The following is a 15,921-nucleotide window of genomic DNA, read 5'->3' on the forward strand; positions in this document are numbered from 1 at the left end:
GACCCACCCTGGGGTCTTAGACCCTCCTGCTCCTGCACCCCAGGGGCAAATAGAAAGGTTGGCCAGCTCGCTGACAAACCCACTGGGTTTGGAGGTGCAGAGGTGCAGATGATGTGGACTGCACCTGTACCCACAGTCAGGCCCGGAGATGGATGTGGGGCCTGTCCACTGCAGATCGTGGCCTGGCAGGAAAGTAAGGGAAAGTAGGAGAGGAGCTGTAATCTCGCTGGCCTGCAGCCACGGAGAGGCTTCCGCTTCTGACTCTGCATCTCCCTCTGCACGCTCCGATTCCTCTCTAGGCTGCTCAGTGTCAATGCTCCAGAGCCTGTCAAGGGGGTGTCAACAAGTCCACGGGTTTGAAGAACATCTTTGAAAGACAGCTAGCTGCCAATGACTGTGACTTATGCCTGCCTTGCTCTGTTTTGGTGGGTTAGGACCCTAAGTGTCTGGGGAAGTCAAGGTGCTGCCGTACTCCCCCAACCCCCACCGGACAACCACACACTGCCCTCGCCACTCAAGATCTTTTGGTGACTAATTAAGAAAAGCCCAGCAAGCAGGGCATGAAGGTGTACACATTCTGAGTTCGAGGCAAGCTTGATCTACAGAGCAAGTTCCAGGACAACAGGGCTACTGAAAAAAAAAAAAAAAAAAAAAAAAAAAACCTCTCAAAAAGCAAAGCAAAACCAACAGAAAGGAAGGGAGGAAAGAAAGAAAAGAAGAGAAAAAAAAAGGAAAGTAAAGAAAGGCTCCATTACAGAAAGTGGGGACACCCAGGGGCCAGCCAGTGCACTCAACCGAAAGGTGGCTGAGCAGAGGAACTAAGTCCTCAATTGTGTGAGCCGGCTGGATGGTTAACCCTGGAGTGGTAGTTCATCAGGCCTGTAATCCCAGCCTTCAGAAACGGAGGCAGGAGAATTCTAGTAGTTTAGGACCAGTGCTCAGGGTCCAGTTAGGCTGCATAAAGTGAGATCCTGTCTCAAAAGTAAATACAAATATATGTTTTCAAACCCAAAAACTCTCCTCTTGAACACCCCATCCGAGGACAAGCTTGTGGCAGAATATCTTATGGGGTCCCTCTCCCCTTCTTTGGGAGGTCTCTCCTGAGCTGGGTTGGGCTCAGCTCCTTCATGTTGAGTTGCCAGAGCTTTACAGTTGGGAAGAAGGCCCTAAATGAGGGGGAGATTATGGTACCCCAAAATTGGGGTAGGAAGCTGACATGGCCCCCTCCTCCCTGCAGGCACCACTGAGGCCAGGTCCCATGCAGACTGCAGAACAGAAGTGTCAGATAACCCTAACTGCCCAGTCCACTGTCTTCCAGGAAAAGAGCAGACAAGGCTCTGAGCTGAGCAGCTGCGTGGACAGTCCCTGAGTGGGTCTGACCTCATGGTCAAGCTGCTGTCCTGTTAAGGGACTAGAAACATTTCTCCAAAAGTCCGGCAGCCCTCTTGTCCTGGTTCCTACCTCGTTGGACCACCACCCACCTCCCAGAAAAAGCATGTGGCTCCCGGTTTGATTTTTTTGTCTTCTGAGTTCTCCTTTGACAGAAGCCTGTTCTGCTTTCCCGTGGGCGGAGAGGGGGAGCAGCAGTTGTTGGTGAAAAGGAGGGGGAAAGATTGTCTTAGGATGAGGGTCCCAAGTCTGTGTTTGCAAAGACCTCTGCTCCCCCTCAGAGCAGAGGTCTTTGCAAAGAGGGAGAAATCAGAGTCAAACTCTTGGCAAATTCTGTTCCGGAAAAGGGAGAAAGGGAAAGTGTGGTGGGGAAGGGTTACCACCCCTCCCAGGGCCCTTTTAGAAAGAGCCCTTTGGGTCCTTAATGAGGCCTTTCTTCTCTGTAAACCCTATTACGCTGCTGCCTGGGGCAGCAGAGTTTTCTAGGTGGGGAGAGCTGTGTGCGTGCACCCGTTGGAGTTGGGGTTCCTACAGCAGCACCCCATGCTGAGTGGTGTTCCCTGCGAGTCAACCCAGGGGAAGCGAGAGCCCTTTCAGAATCCCCAGCGGACCCTGACTCCAATCCCGGGCTGTTTGTAACACCATCCTTTTTCCATTAACGTAAACACCACTTGAACAAAAATATACAGGGCCACCTACTTCGCGGGAAGATGGTCCAGCGCCCACTGGCCCGCCGGCTTCTGTCCAGGCGGGCGCTTGGGGTCGACTGGCTCCCCCTCGCCAAGGCAGCCGCACAACAGGCGGCTTTGAAGCCTGGGGTTCCAGCCTCTCACCTCAAATTCCTGATTAAGCCACTTGCTGATAATGCTCTGTGCTAGCAGGCTCCTTCTCAACCTGCCTAGCAGGATGCTCCCTGCCCTGCCGGCTGCGCAGGCCAGGGCTGCCCGCCGCCCCGCCTTTGCACTAATTGGGTTGGAGCCGGCCAGGTCTTCCTACAATTGAAGGCCGAGGAGGAAGGGGGAGGTAAGGCCGAGTCTGGGACCTTAACTAGGCGTTGGCGACTGGGAAAATGACCGCTCCGGTCTGTTAGGGGCTCTCTGGTTTCCATTTGGGCCCAGTGATAGCTGGAACTGAAAATTGAAAAGTATTGGAAAATCAACCGGACCCGCTAAACCTCGATGGAAGCCCTTCTTGACAGGACCGCTGAGGATTTTTCGCGACTGGATCCACCATCTCCCAGTTGAAGACCACCTCTTGAGTTGTGTCCAGTCTGGAACACACCTTCCCTCAGAGGCAGCCTGGGCTGCAGTCCTGCACCCTTGCTCACTTCTCCCCTCCTGGCCCCAGGGTGGAGGGCCTGTATCCAGGGTTGAGTACTCAGAACTCACTCAGCCAAAGGAGGTGTCCAGGACAGAAGGTGCTGAAGTGGGTCCCCCAGAAGGTGGCTAATGTCTCCCTTGGGCCCCCTATTGCGAGAAGAGGGGGGGGAAAAGGAAGGCTGAAACCTCCCCTAACCCTGATAGCTATTGCCCAACTGGTTTGTGTGGAGATGGGGCACAGTAGGAGAGAAAGCCTCAGCAGGTTTCCCAGAAGCACAGTGGGATTTGGGCCCGAGGGTCTTTCCTCTGCTTGCACTCCTCCCCCGACTGGTAGAGGGAAAATAAACACCGAGTTCACAAAATCAGGACCCGTCATTAGCCCAACCGCAGTAAAGGAACTGCTCTCTGCAAAGAGCGTCGGGAACCAGCCAGGCACCCTCCCCGCTGCCTTGCAGCTGGGGTCACCCGGCCAGAACCGACCCAACTCAGTCAGCTACTACTAACGGTGCTTTCTCAGCCTCTTCCGTCACCCAGACCAACACCATTACCGCCTCGGCCGAAGGCCAGCCAGACGTGCTTTTTCCCTGAGAGACTACGATGAAAAAAAAAAATGGTCCCGACAGACTCAGAATCGAGTGGGGGCTCCGCTGCTTAAAAAGGAGAGAGAGGAAATCTTAGGAGCAGGTAGGAGGCTGCCAAGAGCAGCGTGGCACTTACCTCCTTAGGAAGGGAGTTCAGAGAGCCCGAAGAAAACCGGCTCAGAGCTGGGAGGGAGGAACGGAGGGAGGGAGAAGAAAACACGCGCGCGTTCAAGCCCGCGAAAGAGAAAGAGCGAATTCGATTCCTAATTAGGTTGGTTTTCATGGCGAATTAAATAGGTCTCAGCCCAATTTGCAGGAAAAATAATGACCCCATCAGAGGGCAGCAGTAGAAAAGGCTGTCTACGAGTCTTCACAGGGAGAGGCGACCTGACCTAGGGATAACACGAAGTATTTGAAAAATGTTTGCGTTTATATTTTTTTTAAAAAAGCAGCTAATTATGAACATCCTCCCATGCGAGGGACTGAAGTTTTGGAGGCAATTAATTGAGAATTACTAAGAACACAGGGTGTGGGAGCTCCCTGGTGCTGGGGTAGGGAGCTTCTAAGTACGAGTGAGGCGGGGAAATTCCTTTCACAACGAACGAAGAATGGGACCAGGGACTGCAAGGGATCAAACTGTGAAGAACTGGGGGTACATCTGAGCTTCGAAAAAATAAATTGTAAAATGAAACAGCCGTAGCTCTGTGGTGGTTTTAAGTCCTTTTTGTTTTGTGTCAATTTGCCTGGTTAGGCTGGGGGCGTGTGGGAGTAAATACTTCAGGCTGGTAACACCTTGAAAGTTGAGTGGGTAGCAAAAAATAAAAGCCCTAAAGAGATGAGGATGAAGAGGAGAAGGCGGGCAGAGACACAGAGAGGTAGGGAAGGGATGGAGAGAGAATCATAAACTACCAGGGACTAACGGTCTCTGTCTGTCTGTGCTAGTGGGTTTCTGCAAAGGCCCTAGATAGAGACCCTGGTTCCTAAGTACCCACTCACTGTTTGTGACAGGAACTGGCAGCTCTGGCCTCCAAAAAACAAAAGCCCCTTCTCTTACAAGTTCATACCTTGACAGGAGCCTCAACAACGACGCTCTTAACTCCCCCTTAAGGAGTTAAGGGAGGTCGGAGGGGTGAGTCACCTACTGACTGGGACAGCCCTAAAGACACTGCTGCCCCTGAGGTGGTCAGCTAGCGACACTCCACCCCTCCCCCTGCGCTTCTCAGAAATGGGCAAGAGAAAGTGCTGCTGGGAAACTCCTGCTCAGCCTTTCTGCCAAGCCTGGAGAGGAGAACCAGTGGCCGGGAGCAGAACCAGACCTGGGGAGCTGGAGACTTGCTTTTGTGAACTGTGGCGGAATGCACGCAGTGGTGTCCGACTCCTTTAATCCCAGCAATCAAGAGGCAGAGGCAGTCAGATCTCCGAGTTGGAGGTCAGCCTGGCGCGCCGAGTGAGTTCCACCGCGACAGCAAAAGGAAAATAAAAACAAACCTCACAAAAACAAAAACCACCACCACCACAACAACAAAGAAGAGAGACCAAGAAAGAGAAGGAAGGAAGGAAAAAGAAAGAAATAAAAGGAAAGCGACAGACAGACCTGTGTGGGAAGCTAGTGCACCCAGCATCAAGCTTCCTTCTGCCCAGGTGGAGTCTGGAGACACAGAATCTCCGACCCCGTCCCACAGCGGCACTGAAGGGATCTCCACATTATCCAGAAGGGAAGGCCCTTCAGCCAACTCTCAGAGTACTGAGACCTTCCTGTTGCCTGCTATCCCACCATGGAGCAGGCTGAGCTGGCAGGTGCTCAGAGCTTCCCCCAGGCAGTCCTGAAGTCTTCAGGGCAGCCCTGAAGGGAAGCCCTTCCGAACGAATATCGCAATATCGAGCTGCCTGGAAATCGGGGCCTCTGAATGGGGAGGGAGCCTGCTCCAGGACAACATCCCGTGAGAGCGGGAAGCTCGTCCAGGGCTGAGACCAGGACTAGTTCCGTAGAAGCCAGCACCTGAGCTGGCACCCGCTTCTCTGTGTGGGAAGAGCTCAGAGTTATCCAAGGCCCCACACCCTTCTCTAAGAGGGCAGAAGCACTTGTTCCTTACCTGTACCTCCATCTCCGACCCTCCTTCCATTTAGCCCCTGTGCCTAGGCTAGGACTCCACCACTTTGAGCAGCTGCCCCAAAGAGGGGATTAAACTCTCAACTTTCAGCCCTGTAAACAGCAAGGCTCCTGGGATCTCTGTACCTTGGGAAGAACAACCCCAGCCAACAATCACTGGCATGTCTGTTTCTCTCAACCGCACAGAAGAGAGACTGTATCCTTACTCTTGTCTGCACAGAGAGGCAAGACCACTGGCTCTGGGCCACAGAGCAATGGAACCCAAATGTAAACCATAAATCCTTACTATAGGGCCTGAGTGGTTATGTGTGCTTGTTTCGTTTAACAATTTAGTATGGTTTGGGTTTATAGCATCTTTCCTCCCTGACCTGCCAGGCTCCTAGAACACTGTAGTTCTGATGTTTCTTTTGTCCTGGGTCAGCCCAGGAATGGGCAGACATTACCCTGTTGGCAAGATGAAGAAACTGAGGCAAGTACCCTGACAGCCCTTTTTTTTTTTTTTTTTTTTTTTTTTTTTTGCCTCTGGGACCTTCTCTGTACCAACAGTGGGTAATCAGAGTCGACCAGTTCCTCACCAAAATGCTCGAGCACTCACACACATACACAACCATCACACATACAGGCACAGGCACATAGGCATATGTGCACAATACAAGCATAGGATTGTGTAAACATGCATAGGTGTGTGTGCGCGTGTGTGCGAGCGAGAGTGTGTGCGTATATAGGAGTGTGTACACATTCACAGATATTTGAGAGAGGGAGAGCTCTCTTCCCCCAGGACCCTACCCTGCAGCAAACACACTCTTCCTGAGGGTTCTCGGTCTGTGCTTTAAGCTTCTCTGTGAGGATGCCATACTCTCTGCTTCCACTTGGTCCTCTCATTCCAATGAGCCCCCCCCCCCATCCCCTTCCCGGTCTCTCCAGGTGTGCACTACTGACTTCCCATCCCAATGGAAATCCTTCTACCTCAGCCTTCTGGATTGCAGGTGCCAGTCAGCCGTCACTCCCCCATCCCATGTTCCAACCTCATTTCCTCTCTGATTCCCTAGAAGATGTCACCCCCCCAGGCTATTAGTTTATTCTTGTAACCTGAATGCACAAAGCGGGTCTACCATGAGCCCAAATATAAATCCTTCTAACTGGGCTGGAAAATAAAAGAAGGGGGGCAGTGGGAGAGACAGAGAGAAAGACAGAGACAGAGAATATATAATATCCACACAATAGCTGGCAGGGGATGTCACCCCTACGTTTTTTTTTTTTTTTGCCAAGCCTTGGCCTTTGCTGCAAGCTGGCTGGTGAGCTCCCTCCTCTCTTGATAGCAAGGCTGAGTGGACTTTGTTTCTCTCTGCAGGCCCCTACCCCTTTTCAATGCCCGGCTGGCTGTGCTGAGGCACCTGGGTAGTGAGCCCAGCACACCACCAGGCTGCTGGCTACAAATTGCTAGTTTTTAAGGAACAAATGTGGGCTGGTTTTCCTGCCAGACTGTTTTAGCTAGTGGCTGAAACCTCTCTCGGTTCCCCTCTGGGTGCTCCTGCAGACTGTGTGCATGCTCTGTGTCGGAATAGATATCTCCTACAGTGAACATGAAAATAAAAATATCTGACCCTTGACATTGAATGTGTTTTCCTGTTGGCTTGTTTTGGAAGCTCACTCAGCTTCCCCTCCCCTCATCCTTCCCTTCAGCCCTAATTTCTCTGGGAACCCACCACCACCACCAATCCCTCTGCATCCTCAACTCTCTGTGAGGAGTATCCCCCTGCTCAGATCTTGTCCCAAAAGTCCTCTCTGGTGGCTGTTTCTGTCACCCCCAACACACACACACACACACACACACACACACACACACACACACATTTATCTCCATCCAAGTACAATCGCTCAGGCAGATAGAATTAAAATGTCTGGAGATAGCTGAGGTGCCTCTGCTGCAGGAAAGAGCTGTGGGATCCTAGCCTTCTTGAAGTACCGGGATCTGACGTCCGGGAAGGCTCCCGACCATCTCTCTCAGGGAAGAGCTGCAAATTCCGGGACTGCAATGCCATCGAATATTTCACTGAGGGACGTCATGGAAAATGAGGCTTTGGGATATAAGGGCCAGTGGAATAGCAAGCTCAGGCTTTGGCATCAAATGTTGCTGGCTTTCTTATTTACTTGTTTAGACAGCGTCCTGTAGCCCAGGCTACCCTCAAACTCACTGTGTAGCTCAGAATGACCTTGAATTTCTGATCTGCCTGTCTCTACCTCCCAGGCTTGTACCAAGCCGATTTATCTGGTTCTGGAACCCGGGGCTTTGTGCATGCCTGGCATGAGAATTTTTGTTTGTTTTGCTTTGGAGTTTTTGTTTTGTGTTTTTGTTGTTGTTTGTTGGTTTTTGCCAATTGTGCCGCCTTCACGGCCTTCTTTTTTAAACTAAATTAATCTGTTCTCCAGAGTTGAGCGCCTAGTGGGAATAGGGGTTTTAGAAGCTGGTGAGGGCAGCTGGCAGGCTCCAGACAGGGGGAGCCCTCTGCTCCCCTCACCTCCTTCCAGGGAGAGCAAATCCCCTGGGCTTGGCTAGGCAGAATACCCAGCCCCCCCTTACTTCACCCCAATACGGCTGCCCATGCCTTCTTCAAGGGCACCCCCTCCTACACCCCTGACAGAAACGGCTCACAGCACTCTGTACACCCCAATGCTGTTTTTCTGAGACCTGCAGAGTTACAATAGTCTACCTTCTGGGCACATATTTAAAACACTCCAGAACACAGACCACATTTCTCCACTCTGCATAAAGCAGTTACACCCTGCAGGTGTAATTACAACCTCACAACCCAACACTGTTCATGCATACAGGGTGTCTTCCACTTTTTTTTTTTTTAAATCTGTGGAAGAGTGATCTCAGATATCCCAGGCTGGCCCTGAACTTGCTAAATTCAAGGACGACCTTGAACTTCTGATCCTCCTGATCGCCTCTGCTCTGATTTACCAGCGTCAGAATGGAACTGAGTGTTTCTGTACACACTTTAGATGGACAATCTACTAACTCAGCCGGCGGATAAATTGAGCGTCCTGCCCAGTTAGATTTTTCAAATAATGATTGCACGTGAAGCCACCACACCAGGTCCTCCAGTCGTGAGCGGGGCTGAATGCATGGTATTTGTTTACTCGCCATTCACCCTCTACATCTACCTCTCAAGTTTCCAGGAAAGTCCTTGGTACCTGCCCCCACGCGTGCACTTTGCCCATGAGTCACCTTATCCGACAAGCAGCACCCCAGATTCTGATGTTCAAAGTCTGAATTATCCGAATCACTTTCCCTCCCCCTCGCCACCCCTGCACTTCGGCCCGCGTTCCCTGGCGCTCCCTCAGGATGCCGGGGATGAGCAGTCTCGCGTGGGGTCGGCCCTTGTTAACGTGCAGCAGGGCGGCCAGCCTCGCTGTGGGTGGTCGGCGGCGCCCGCGGCCCGACGGCCGAAGCAGGATCTGGTTCCGCGCTCGGGTTTCGCCGGGCGCGCTCTCGGCCGGTGGCTTCACTTAAGCAATTAGCCAGCGTAGATACCTGGGGCCCCGGAGTGGGGGCGTCCTCCCCGAAATGTGGGCATTCTTGGGGACAGTGCTAAGCACAGTGATTTGATGTGAGATGGAGGGGGAGTCTTGTGGACTTTCAGCTCCGGGGAACTTTGTGTGACGCTCGTCCCTTCTTGTAGTCTCATCTCTGCTGCCACAACCTTACGAAGTGGGTGTTTCAGTAGGAGCTACGTTTAAAGGGGGAGACTTGGTTTGGTACAAAATGGCCTAGGCAGGGAGCATCCAAATTTGTAAGTGGTCCTACACTGGAATATTGGGGAAAGCGGCTCCCACAGCCTCTCAGGAGGGAAGCTTGGTGACCCTGCTCCTGAAGTCAGACTCGTCCTCGTTACACAAAGTGGTCAAGAGTTTGACACGCCACCGCCCCCTCCCCCAGTCGCAGTTGGCACTTTATAAAAGCCTCAAAGAGTGGTTTGGAGATGGTTTATGGGGTCAGGAGGCATACTCATCAACTGATAGAGCCCTATGACTGAACCTCCCTTTCTCCCCTTCAAAAATGCTAGGTTTGGGGAGATCTCAGAGAGAGACACACAGGCAAGCCCCCTCGTTGCTATAACTGTAGTTTAACTGTGTAATGGGTCCTCTAAGCTACAACACGAAGCTCTCAGACTTCCTATGCGCTTGGGTACCACTTCCCTCTCTCTCTTCAGTGGAAAGTGGGAATCTGGGTAACCCTCGGGCTGCTGGGCCCCCTCTTTTCCCTGCCTCGATGACTGCTATCCTGACCCTACCCTCAGAGGCGGCTTTTGGGCCTAGGCCTGAAGAGCAAGTGGAACTCCGACTTCAGTTTCCTCCCCCGGGAAAGGAAAGTTCTCTACAAAATAACCTAAGGATCCTCCAAGGGAGGAACTTTATGAAGGACTGTGGGAAATTCTGTGCGATTTTGGGAGGAGTTGGCAGATATGGAGGTCACCTATGGGCAAAATCCTCTAACTGGAAAGGTGCGTCATGCCCCTGGATTTGAGGGACCCTTGATCTGAGATCAGAAGCACTGATCAGGGCCACGACCACTTTCTTGGACTGAGTGAGCGAGCAAAATGCAGCCTGTGCTGGCTCAGAAACTGGACGCCTTCCTCAGCTCACTTCTCACTAAGATCCAGTATGTAGTGCCCTTCTGAGAACTTCCGTCCCTGAGGTACAGCCCAGAGTCCCCAGGTCTGGAGTTGACAATGAGGAGAAAAATGGAAATAAAAAAGAAATAATGGAAAGGAAATGACAGGGAGAAAAGAAAGACGGAAAACATTGGGGGTGTGGGAATGCGTGGCTTGGAGTGGGAGGGTGTGCCCTGGTCTACAATGTCCATTCCTGTGATCCTGTGGCTACGTGTGGGCGAAGACACAGTCCAGCAGTGTGTAGGCCACAGGTAGTCCGTCCTCCCAGGGTGGGGCCCCTGAACTGTACTTAAGTCCCCCGAGAAGGCGAACGCCAGTCAATGAATGGTGCTGAGAGATGCTGGCTAGGCCGACTATGTGCGACAGAAACCATCGTGACAGAGCGTCTATGCGCAGGAACACATAAGCGTTCACGTCCCCCTCCGCCCTTTTTATTTAGTTGAACCACAGAGTTCTAAAGTCTGTCCTGGAGAAAGTTCCGGTATAGCGACTCTCGTCTCCTGCGAACCCGGCCGGGCCAAAGGAGGCGGCTACAGAGCAGCAACCTAAGTCAGTAAGCCCCCAGACCCTCGCACTGACGTGCCAGGCGCCTCAAAGGCGACAAGGCGCCTACCGCCACGGCTGAAGACGTGGGGGTTGGGGAGAGGATGGGAAACTAGAATTCCAAAGAAACTTGAAGCCAGCGGGCTTTGAAGGAGACCCGCACTCAGCTCTTGCAGCTCGCGTCAGGGCTCAGTCCTCTAGCTCCAGGATCCCTCGCACCAACTCGTGAAAAGGACCCCTTCGTCACCATCCCTGCCACTAGGGCTCCTTGCGCGCGCGTTTGGGCTGCGGAAGGCCCACACTCACCTGGTTTTGGGAGCGCAGAGTCCAGCTGGGATCCTGAGCGGTCCTGCGCCCCGCACCACCTCTCCACGGCCACGACCCCGCAGCCAGGGCCGCTCCCTACCGCGCTCCCCGCCTGCGCCACCCGTTTTCCGGAACCCGGCCTGGCGCATAGCGCCAGAGGCCCCGCGGCGGCGGCAGGCCGAGCCCATAGGGGCATCAGGCCAACTCCCCCCGCGCCCGCGGGCTTCTCTACTCTTATTATTAAAGGATCCCCCGGAACGTGTTTACGTTGAGCCTTGTAAACTTCCTGCCCGGGACTTTGCCATCTCTCAGGAAATCAGAACCTGCGCTTGTAAAAGGGGACACGGGGCCGCGGGGCCAACTAAGCGGATTTCAGAGTTAAGCATGGGGGAGGGAGCTCCAAGGAGACTTTGCTGTGTGAGTTCAGGCCTGAGAGTGGCAGCTCCCCCGGAGACCCTGGGGATAGTGAGTGGGGCGCGCACTGGGTGCTAGCCTGAGCGTCTGAGTTGGTGATTTGTAGATTCAGTTGGGGGCATCGCTGTGTGTGCACGCATGTGCGCTCCATCGTGAATGAGTGCACGGAGCCGCCTGCTAGGGAACCTGTGCGGCTCGTGGCCCTGAACGACCTAAAGCCACTCTCCGGGTCCCGCTTGCAGCGCTTGGAGACAAAGCACCCGCTAAGCCGCCTGCGGTTTCGTTTTCCGCCCGCCCGCGCTCGGCCGGGGCAGTGGTTGCAGCGAGGTTGGGCGAGTCCGAGGAGCGCCGGGCGCCGGCGCAGCGCTTCCCAGGGCGGGGAGTGAGGGGAGGCGGTCCCTCTCGGGAACTTACGCCGTCCTGCCCCGGGGGCCGGGAACCCAATCGCTCTCTCTGCCCGCGCTGGTCACGACCCTAGGCCTCCGCCACCGCCGCAGCCCCATGCGCCGGGAAGAGCGGGGTCCTGGGCGCGTGTCCAGCACGGTCGTCCGGGCCTAGGAGGCGGGGACCGGCGCACCGGGTCCAGGTCGGCAAAGGCGGGGCGGACTGCGCAGTCCCGGGAGCGGGGGTGTAGGGGGGGGCTGGGGACGCGTGGGGAAAGGACCTGGAGGGGGGCTTGAGCCGACTGAGTAGCTACGGGGAATCGGACACTGCAGGCTGCGGGGGCGCAAAGGCGTGCAAGGGGGGGTGGGAAGGCAGGGGGGCGGTGCCGGGCCCCCTGATGCGCGTGGCCTCCCGCAGGGAGGAGGAGAATAGCGCCCCTGGGGAGGGCGGGCGCGCGGGGGAGGCGCGCTCGGGAGCCGCAGTGACGGCAGAGGTGCAGCCGCCCCGCGCAGCCCCCTCCCCTCCCTCCCCTTCTGCTCCTCCTCCTCCTCCCGGCTCCGCGGCGCAGAGCAGCGGCGGCAGCGGCGGCGGCAGCAGCCATCCGATGTCCGCGCCCGACAAGCAGCAGCCGCCGCACGGCGGGGGCACAGGAGGAGGAGGCGGCACGGGCAGCCAGGCCATGGACCCCGCGGCGGCGGGCCCCACCAAGGCCAAGAAGACCAACGCGGGCGTGCGGCGGCCGGAGAAGCCGCCCTATTCGTACATCGCACTCATCGTCATGGCCATCCAGAGCTCGCCCAGCAAGCGCCTGACGCTCAGCGAAATCTACCAGTTCCTTCAGGCGCGCTTCCCTTTCTTCCGCGGCGCCTACCAGGGCTGGAAGAACTCGGTGCGCCACAACCTGTCGCTCAACGAGTGCTTCATCAAACTGCCCAAGGGCCTCGGGCGACCGGGCAAGGGCCACTACTGGACCATCGACCCAGCTAGCGAGTTTATGTTCGAGGAGGGCTCGTTCCGCCGGCGGCCGCGCGGCTTCCGAAGGAAATGCCAGGCGCTCAAGCCTGTGTACAGCATGGTGAACGGGCTGGGCTTCAACCACCTCCCCGACACCTACGGCTTCCAGGGTTCTGGAGGCCTCTCGTGCGCGCCCAACAGCCTGGCTCTGGAGGGCGGCTTGGGCATGATGAATGGCCACTTGGCGGGCAACGTGGACGGCATGGCTTTGCCCAGCCACTCGGTGCCACACCTGCCTTCCAACGGCGGCCACTCGTACATGGGCGGCTGCGGTGGCTCCGCGGCCGGGGAGTACCCGCACCACGACAGCTCGGTGCCCGCTTCTCCGCTGCTGCCGGCCGGCGCCGGCGGGGTCATGGAGCCGCATGCCGTTTACTCCAGCTCCGCAGCAGCCTGGCCGCCCGCGGCCTCCGCGGCTCTCAACAGCGGGGCTTCCTACATCAAGCAACAGCCTCTGTCTCCTTGCAACCCAGCGGCCAACCCCCTGTCTGGCAGCATCTCTACCCACTCCCTGGACCAGCCATACCTGCACCAAAACAGTCATAACGGGCCAGCGGAATTGCAAGGTGAGTGCCGGGGTCTCCCACCCCAGACCCAAGCCTTGACATTCACTATGAGTCAATCTTGATTCTCGAACATTAGCCCCAACTCTGAGGGCAACAGCCCACCGTTCCTTTGGGTATCAACTGTCCTCATTTTGGGGGAGTGAAAACAGTTGTGACATCCCCGGTTTAGACTGGTCCAGTTTCGATTCTCTTTTTCTGGCTGCCCCAAGCCTGACCAGGTAGGCCCCATTCACACCAAAAAAAAAAAAAAAAAAAAAAAAAAAAAAAAGCCCTCAGACTCAGCGCTGTGAAGTCCATTGTACATTTGGGTTCCTTTACTGTAGCAAAGACCCTGTGTATCTAGCGAGGGGCCTAGCCCTGGCCAGCAGGCCCACCTTTCTGATACTTCGCAAGCAAAGAATCTCTGTTAGGCAAGAGCGTAAGAGTTAGGCCCAAAGCAAGAGTTAGGCCCAAATCGGCCTGGGCCCAGTCCAGGCCCTTCAGTAAACCTGAGTCCGAGGGCATTCTGTGCTGACATAAGCTTCATCCATGTGGTGACCAGACCTGTGGTTGGGAGTCTGAGTTACACATCCTAAGGCTGTCAGGATCCAGGTTTCAAGGCCCCTCAGAGTTCACCCCAGACTCAGCCACTGAAAAAAAGAAGGTAGCTTTCAGCTTCTGAGCCCGGTTCTGGAAGGAAAATTGGGTAGAGGGATAGCTATAAAGAAGCTGTCAGAACCGCTCCTGGGGAGACAGAACGGAGGATAGAGGTTAGCTGGTGGTCTACCTCTCCACAGGGTCACCCCCCCCCATTTTGTACCTGCCCTTTAGGGGACTCTTCAGCTGGCTAAACCTTGATGCAGGCTTTGAATCCGCTTTGGGCTTTTGGCTCCACCAGAGTGGAAGTCGCAACTGTAGAGATTTCAGCCTTCCAGGCTCTGGGGCATCAGAAGCCATACGGGCCTCCTCGGCCTTCCTCTTCCCCTTCCGCATCAAAGAAGCCGTCTGCCGGCTGGAGAGGCCCAAGCAGCGAGCAGGACTGGCAGCCAGTGATTTAGTCCAGGGAAACACAGAAAGGCTCCATTCCCCGTTTCCAGTTTGGCCCCCACCAAGGGCTGGGAACCCCAGGAAGGTTTTACTAGGAAGTGGGGCTAGGAAGAGTGTGTGGATCAGGGCTGAGGTGCCTAGTGCATCCAAGTTTGTTGGGACTTCTGGGCCTGGTCCTGAACCCCTGCCCTATAAACTAACGTTTTGCACCTTTTTGGTGTGGCCCAACCCTACAGGCATCCCTCGGTATCACTCACAGTCCCCCAGCATGTGTGACCGAAAGGAGTTTGTCTTCTCTTTCAACGCCATGGCCTCCTCTTCGATGCACACTACCGGCGGAGGATCTTACTATCACCAGCAGGTCACCTACCAAGACATCAAGCCCTGTGTGATGTGAGGTGAGGCCACAGGCCCTCCAGCCCAGCCTGGCCGGCCCAGGGACCAGGAGCTCACCGACACAAACTGCTTTACTCTGGAGGTATAACGGGCAGCGAGAGAAAAGGGCCAGCCCAACCCCTAATGGATTATTTGTAAAGAACACCCCAACACAGACTGGGAACATCGGCTGGCGACACCCCCATCCCCCTCACTAATTTCTAAAAAAACAAACAAACAAACAAAAACAAAAAAAAAAAACCAAAAACCAAGTGGGGCCAGGTCGGACTGCAGCTGTCAGTAAATAAATACTTACCTTCAACCCCATTGAAAGCGGCTACGGAGGTGCTGTGTTGGGGAAGCCAGATATGTGGAAAAAATTCTACCAGGGTCTCTCCACCCCTTCCCACACCGAGGGACAGTTTTTAGAAGCAGGGATTCATGAGACCAGTCATTATCAAATACTTTTATTTTTGGTTGAGTATTTATCTTTTAGTTTTTAACTTTTTGAGAGAATGTCTTGAAATGCACCAATCTCCCCTCGACCATCTTTTCCCCACTTACCCCCCTGGGGGGAGGAGGATGGGGGCCAGGTGTGGCATCCCTTCTCCCAAACTGGGGTCTTCTCTGGCATCACAGGTGAATCTTTCTGGGAATGACGCAGATATTTTGGAGCCACTGTATTTTTAAAAAAAGAAAACAGTGTCTGAGAAGCTGTCCCAGCCTCCCGCCCCTCCATTTTCTTCTTCCTCCAGGGTCTTTCACCTTGCTTGGAGTTACATTTTGACTCTCCCCTCCCCGGGTGTTTTTCTGTCTCTACCTTGACTCTGAAAAGAAAGGAACACATTGAGATGTGGGGGAACCGAGGCTCGGATCTGGCGGGTGTAGTTCAGGTGTCTGATACCGCAGACAGGCTCGGCCTGTTATTTATTCCGCTTTACTGTCCTACTCAAAACACCACGTAGCCCTGCTCTCTCAGTATTAATGGTGTGACTTGGTTGGCAATATTTGCCATGTAGAGTTGTTGATTTTTTTTTTAGATATCCATTGTAAATTTGAACCAAAGACCAATCCATGTAAAAACAAATTTCCATATGTTTTATATAAATATATATAATATGAAAGACTGTCCCCCTCCTTTTAGTTTTTTGGCCGCAGAAGTGCGGCGTCTGTGACACATATTTTAAACCTCCTTTCTGCACTGTGTAAAAGGGA

At 54.5% G+C, this 15,921-nt stretch overlaps 1 protein-coding gene across 1 annotated transcript; it reads left to right on the plus strand.

Annotated features, from left to right (window-relative positions):
• Nucleotides 1-12,273: 12,273 nt before the first annotated feature.
• On the plus strand, nt 12,274-14,728 carry FOXF1 (forkhead box F1; the record flags this gene model as incomplete). The annotated part of the gene is made up of 2 exons (XM_080936676.1): nt 12,274-13,305; nt 14,568-14,728. The coding sequence occupies exons 1-2, from the start codon at nt 12,330-12,332 to the stop codon at nt 14,726-14,728; spliced, it is 1,137 nt and encodes a 378-aa protein (XP_080792802.1). The 5' UTR covers nt 12,274-12,329.
• Between the last annotated feature and the right edge of the window lie 1,193 nt (nt 14,729-15,921).

The sequence above is a fragment of the Micromys minutus genome (genome assembly GCF_963924665.1).
Source record: "Micromys minutus genome assembly, chromosome: 24".
NCBI classification, from domain to species: domain Eukaryota; kingdom Metazoa; phylum Chordata; class Mammalia; order Rodentia; family Muridae; genus Micromys; species Micromys minutus.